Raw genomic sequence first — 7,090 nt, 5'->3', positions numbered from 1 at the left:
CTCGAAATCTGGGGTAACTGTTCGTACGGTGCCTTCTTTTCTGCCTAAGGTGGTTTCAGCATTTCACCTCAACCAGCCCATCTTTCTTCCTTTCTTCTCTAAGGAGGAGTTTCCAGACTCCTTTGGGCAATTTCTACAGTTCTCGAAATCCGGGGTAACTGTTTGTACTGTGCCTTCCTTTCTGCCTAAGGTGGTTTCAGCTTTTCACCTGAATCAGCACATTTTTCTTCCTTCCTTTTGTAAGGAGGAGTTTCCGGACTTCTGTGGGCAATTGCGCCTTTTGGATGTCCGCAGGGCTCTGTGGCAGTATCTGCATATGTCAAATGAGTTTAGGAATTCTGATCATTTATTTGTTCTGTTGGCAGGTCCCTGATGGGGGTTTCCAGCATCTAAGGCCACTATAGCCCGCTGGCTTAAGGAACTAATTTTTTCTGCTTATCTGCTTTCAGGGCGGTTGCTGCCTGAAGCGTTTAAAGCGCACTCTACGAGGGCAATGTCCTCTTCGTGGGCTGAAACGGGTGTCTTTTCTCTTCAAGAGATCTGTCGTGTGGCTACCTGGGCTTCTCAGCTCTCTTGTACGGCATTACAGGCTGGATGTGGCAGCGCGGCAGGATGCATATTTTGAAGCGCAAGTGCTTGCTCGCGGAGTTGCCTGTTCCCACCCTACTTAGGGAGTGCTTTGGTACATCCCATCAGTTAATGGATTCATCTGCTGTTGATGACAAGGAAGGGAAAATTAGGTTCTTACCTTGATAATTTTCTTTTCTTTTGTCACAGCAGATGAATCCATGATCCCTCCCTGTCTGACTTTAGTTTTTTCTACAGATGTTGCATACAGACATTGTGTCTAATCAGGAGTACTTGAAGACAAGCTATCAGAGTTACTACATGCTGTTTTTATTGCAGGAGGTTGATAACGTCCCTCCTTTGGTTATTGCTCTGGTTCAGGGGTGTTTGTTCTCTTGAGGAAAGTTTATGTTATTTTGCCTTTCTTATTCACTCTGCTTTGGAAATGTCATATACTGAAGGCAGAGGGAGTTGGGCATCCAGGAACACCATGTGCTTTCAGTGTTCCATATCTCCACCTGCTGGTAGGCGGATACAACCCATCAGTTAATGGATTCATCTGCTGTGACTAAAGGAAAGAAAATTATCAAGGTGTGAACCTAATTTTCCCTTAAAACAAATAGGAGGAAGTATTGTTTCACTCAACGAATAGTTAAGCTCTGGAACTCATTTCCAGAGTATGTGGTAACAACAATTAGTGTATCTGGATTTAAAAAAAGGTTTAGACAAGTTCCTGGAGGAAAAGTCCATAGTGTGCTATTGAGATAGACATGGGGAAGCCACTGCTTACCCTGGAATTGGTAGAATGGAATGTTGCTACTATTTGGGTTTCTGCCGGGTACTTGTGACCTGGCTTGGCCACTATTGGAAATAGAATACTGGGCTAGATGGACCACTGGTCTGTCAGTATGGCTATTCTTGTTACAAGAAATGATTTACTTTTGGAGGAAAGAGCTCTATAGCACTCGCTACTGTTTATAATTTAAGAGCAGGCACTGTATTTATAAGTTTTAGGATATTAATTTCTCCACCAATCACCAAAGGTGATAATTGCAATATTGCAATAAATTAAGTATATATCTCTGTTGAAATTCGAAAGCATGTACTCAGAGCACAAAGAGACTATTAGCTTCAGGAAAGGTTTATTTTAAAATACAATTTCACACGAGAGGTAGGTTTTTAAAAGGATAAAAGGATCTTAGAACAGAGAATTTGTGCTTAAAATAGAACAAAGTAGCAGGTAGGTTACAAGCATGCTGTGGTCCAGCTGATTGATGAGCACATGGTCAGGACAGGAGCAGGGCTTCTGCAGTGAGTGGATCTGAGTTGCTTGCAGCTGAAGAGAGAATCTGAATCTTGGGGAAACAGCTTTTGCTTTTATATCTTGCAAGCTGCAGGAGGATATGATCACAGAGTCCCAGCACTTGCTTCCTGGTTTGCACTGAATAACTTGCAAGGCATTATGGTTATTGTAGTCTGTTCACATGATCTGCAGATGTCCTGGTAGTTGATGGGAGGGGCAGGTATACCTCTGATGACAGGCAAATGTTTTGTTTATGCTTTTCCTCTGAGTTCTTTGTTTTCAATGGGGTCTCCAGACTTTCTGTCTCTTAGGTCTTTGGTTTTCGGAGATGTCTGGATGGAGCATTCAGGTACCCACCTTAGTCAAGCTTTTGTTAGGTGGGAGGGCAGAGGAAGCTATATATCTCTCTTTTGTCTTTGTTAAGTGTTTGTAATTGACTAGCCCTGCTACCAGAAATTCCCAAGGAAAAGGGGAAAGAAGGTATTGAAATGCAGTTTCAATGCATCTTTTAAAAGCTGCATTTTTATATTGATAATTCTGACAATTGGCTTATACCATAACATTCTTATGCTCTTATGCTCTAAAGCTGAATTGTTTAAAAATCTGCACAGTTACCATCCCAAAAACAAGGGCGGGAGCTGAAATTTGACTGTGTTTCTGGTTTGTGTTTCAGATGCAGGTGACATTTGAGGACGTCTTTGTCTCTTTCTCCCAGGAGGAGTGGGAGTATTTAGATGAGAAGCAGAAGGAGCTTTGGAGGGAGGTGATGAAGGAGAATTATGAGACTCTGATGTCTCTAGGTAAGAGTTTCCCGTTATTCTTAAAATGTCTTCTCAGGCACATTGGCAGTGGGTGAGGCTCAGTGCAAGAAGCCTGGGTGACTGATAATGAATGATAACGAGATGACCCATTCCATATACAATGCAAGCAAGAAAGAAAGAAAGAGGGAATCAGCAACAGAAACCAAACAACACAACAGAAGAAGTCTAGTGAACCTTGGATGGCCTCAGAGGCGAGGTCTTAGGTTGAAGGAAGCAAAGTTTATTGAAGGACCCAACACTTTACATACAAATAAAGCATTAAAACTATTAGTACAGACAACATAAATTATATAGTAAAAACATACAAATTGTAAAAAATAAAAACATAATTGTAAAAAAGTGCACAGATACCATACGATGTTCTCCCAGCATAGCATCAGGGGCAGATTGACGTATCAGGCAACTGGGCAGTGCCTGAGGGCCCAGAGCAGTGGGTGGGGGGGGGGAATACTTCCTCCACAAATCTCTCTGTCTTCAGGTCTGGAACTCCCTCTCTTACCCCCTCTCCCGCTCTAGCATTTTCCGTCTCTGACGCTCCTCCCCCAAGCCCAGCGCATTTACCTCAAACGTTCCTTTCTTCGTACAGGGTCCTGGCACATCCTGTCTGCTGCTGGCTGGGACCTTCTCTCTGCCAAGGCCTGTCCTTGCGGAAGTAAGATTTGGGTTTCTGCCAGGTACTTGTGACCTGGATTGGCCATTGCTGGAAGAAGGATACTGGGCTAGATGGATCATTGGTCCGACCCAGTATGGCTGTTCTTATGTTTGATCTTATGCTCAATCTAGGGAGGGGCTAAGCTAAGTACATAACTAATGCCATACTGGGAAAAGACCAAGGGTCCATCGAGCCCAGCATCCTGTCCACGACAGCGGCCAATCCGGGCCAAGGGCACCTGGCAAACTTCCCAAATGTACAAACAATCTATACATGTTATTCCTGAAATTGTGGATTTTTCCCAAGTCCATTTAGTAGCGGTTTATGGACTTGTCCTTTAGGAAACCGTCCAACCCTTTTTAAACTCTGCTAAGCTAACCGCCTTTACCACTTTCTCCGGCAACGAATTCCAGAGTTTAATTATACGTTGGGTGAAGAAAAATTTTCTCCGATTTGTTTTAAATCGGAGTTTCATCGCATGCCCCCTAGTCCTAGTATTTTTGGAAAGCGTGAACAGACGCTTCACATCCACCTGTTCCACTCCACTCATTATTTTATATACCTCTATCATGTCTCCCCTCAGCCGTCTCTTCTCCAAGCTGAATAGCCCTAGCCTCCTTAATCTTTCTTCATAGGGAAGTCGTCCCCCCCTGCTTTTACTGTGTTTTCTGGCAATCAATTCCAGAGTTTAATTACCTATTCAGTGAAGAACATAACATCTTAATAACAGACTATAGACTTTTCCGTCAGGAACTTGTCCAAACCTTTTTTTAAACCCAGATATGGTAACCATCGTGACCACATCCCCTGGCTGTGAGTTCCAGAGCTTAACTATTCTTTCAATGAAAAAATATTTCCTCCTATTTATTTTAAAAGTATTTCCATGAAACTTCATTGAGTGTCCCCTAGTCTTTGTACTTTTGAAAGAGTGAAAAATTGATTCACTTTTACCCTTTCTACACCATTCAGGATTTTAAGGACCTCAATCGTATCCCCCCTTATCTGTCTCTTTTCTAAGCTGAAGAGCCCAAACCTCTTTAGCCTTTCCTCATATGAAAGGAGTTCCATCCCCTTTATCATTTTGGTCACTCTTGTTTGAACTTTTCTAATTCCACTATATCTTTTTTGAGATACAGTGACCGGAATTGAACACAGTGCGCAAGGTGAGGTAGCATTATGGAATGACTAGTGGAACCCAGCCCGTTTCCTCAACAATGAAACTAGAAAAAACATGGAGTAAATCAAAAAACAACCTCACCTACAATGGATGGAAGCAGTCACACAGAAATTACAAAAATGCCATTAAACGAGCTAAAAGATCCTACTACACACAAACAATTATAACCAGCGGCACAGACATGAAAAAACAATATCAACTCATAAAAAATCTACTCAACACCAACCCAATCACATCATCACCCTCAAACTACCCATCTGCAAACCAACTATCCAAATACTTCAATGATAAAATTACCTATATTTGCAGCACGATACCCCAAGATTGTGCAAATATCGATACCTTTCTTGACGAATTGGACCCATACATAGATGAAATCCCAGCTGACCGCTCATGGACAAATTTCACCCCCCTCACCACTAAAGAAATTTCTACAGCAGGTGGTGTCGGGCTACTACTTTCACCCTCTTGTAGATTTCAACCTCTTCTTCTACCTCAGTCTCACTGTTTTTCTTCCTTCGATGTCCACTCCATCCGTCTATTTGCTCCTCTGCCTCTCCGAGTAGCAGTCATTTATCGACCCCCTGATAAGTCCCTTTCTTCCTTTCTCACTAACTTTGATGCTTGGCTTTCCTTCTTTCTCAAACCTTCATCTCCTTCCCTCATTCTTGGCATTTTAACATTCATGCTAATGATCTCTCTGACTCTTTATGCTTCGCAGTTTCTTGCTTTAACATCCTCTTTCAATCTTCAACTGTGCTCCACTGCCCCCACTCACCAGAACGGCCACTGTCTTGATCTTATCCTCTCCTCAAACTGCTTACTCTCCAGTTTCTGTCCCTCAACTCTTCCCCTCTCTGACCATCATCTGATAACTTTCACACTTAAACACCCTCCTCCCCAGTCCCGTCCAATCTTAACCAATACATTTAGGAATCTTCAGGCTATTATTGACCCTTCTACTCTGTCCTCCAGTGTTTCAAATCTCTTCTCTACTACTATGTTATCCAAGTCTGTCAATGAGGCTGTCTCTTCCTATAATACTATTCTCTCCTCTGCTCTGGATACTCTCGCTCCTCTCATTCCCCATTCTGTAAAACATACCAAACCCCAACCTTGGCTGACCTCTAGAATCCGCTACCTACGTTTCTGTGCCTGCTCTGCCGAACGCCTTTGGCTGAAATCCCGTGCCCATGCTGACTTCATACATTTCAAATTCTTGCTGACCTCCTTCCAGTCTGCTCTTTTACTTGCCAAACAGGACTATTACATCCAGTTGACTAATTCTCTTGGCTCAAACCCTCATCGTCTCTTTGCCACACTGAATTCTCTCCTCAAAGTGCCTTCACCGCCAACCCCCCCTTCACTTTCCTCCCAGACTCTGGGTTCACAAGATTAAACTTGAATTCTCAACCAGGTCACCTCCACCTCTCCTTCCCTTAGTCCATCCTCTCAACTCTCCAACCCTTGCCTCCTTTTCTGAAATCACTGAAGAGGAAACTACACATCTTCTTTCCTCCTCAAAACTAACTACCTGTTCCTCTGATCCTATTCCCACCCATCTACTTAACACTATCTCTCCTACTGTCATCCCGTTTATCTGTCATATCCTCAATCTTTCATTGTCCACTGCGACTGTTCCTGATGCTTTCAAACATGCCGTAGTCACACCACTCCTTAAAAAACCTTCATTGGACCCTACCTGTCCTTCCAACTATCGCCCCATCTCCCTCCTCTCTTTCCTATCCAAGATACTTGAACGTGCCGTTCACCGCCGTTGCCTTGACTTTCTTTCATCTCAAGCTATTCTTGATCCACTTCAATCTGGCTTTCGTGCCCTTCATTCATTCAAGTGAAACAGTGCTTGCTAAAGTCTCCAATGATTTGTTCCTAGCCAGATCCAAAGGTCTCTATTGTATCCTCATCCTTCTCGATCTATCTGCTGCTTTTGACACTGTTGATCACAGCCTACTCCTTGATACGCTGTCCTCACTTGGATTTCAGGGCTCTGTTCTTTCCAGGTTTTCTTCTTCTCTCCCAGCGTACCTTTAGTGTATACTCTAGTGGATCCTCCTCTACTTTTATTCCACTGTCAGTTGGTGTACCTCAGGGATCTGGCCTGGGACCTCTTCTCTTCTCCATCTATACTTCTTCCCTTGGTACTCTGATCTCATCCCATGGTTTTCAGTATCATCTTTATGCTGATGACTCCCAGATCTATCTCTCCACACCCGAAATCTCAGCCGAAATCCAGGCCAAAGTATCAGCCTGCCTGTCTGACATTGCTGCCTGGATGTCTCAGCGCCATCTGAAACTAAACATGACCAAGACTGAGCTTCTTATCTTTCCCCCTAAACCAACCTTTCCTCCTCCCCCATTCTCTATTTGTGTGGATAACACTCTCATCCTTCCTGTCTCATCAGCTCGTAACCTTGGGGTCATCTTCGACTCCTCCCTCTCCTTCTCTGCACATATTCAACAGACTGCTAAAACTTGTTGTTTCTTTCTCTATAATATCAGCAAAATTCGCCCTTTCCTTTCTGAGCACACTACCAGAACCCTCATCCACG

The 7,090-nt window shown here is 43.4% G+C and overlaps 1 protein-coding gene across 1 annotated transcript in view; it reads left to right on the top strand.

Moving 5' to 3' along the window:
- Positions 1-2,635: 2,635 nt before the first annotated feature.
- LOC115463223 (oocyte zinc finger protein XlCOF6-like) overlaps positions 2,636-7,090 on the top strand; it is a 28,948-nt gene continuing 24,493 nt past the window's right edge. Inside the window, exon 1 of the mRNA XM_030193540.1 lies at positions 2,636-2,670. Within this exon, the coding sequence (XP_030049400.1) occupies positions 2,637-2,670 (34 nt within the window). The 5' untranslated portion in view covers position 2,636. The remainder of the gene's footprint in view (positions 2,671-7,090) is intronic.

The sequence above is a fragment of the Microcaecilia unicolor genome, chromosome 1, assembly GCF_901765095.1.
Source record: "Microcaecilia unicolor chromosome 1, aMicUni1.1, whole genome shotgun sequence".
NCBI lineage: Eukaryota > Metazoa > Chordata > Amphibia > Gymnophiona > Siphonopidae > Microcaecilia > Microcaecilia unicolor.
The sequence above is the reverse complement of the archived record's forward strand: the minus strand, read 5'-3'. Positions and strand labels throughout refer to the sequence as shown.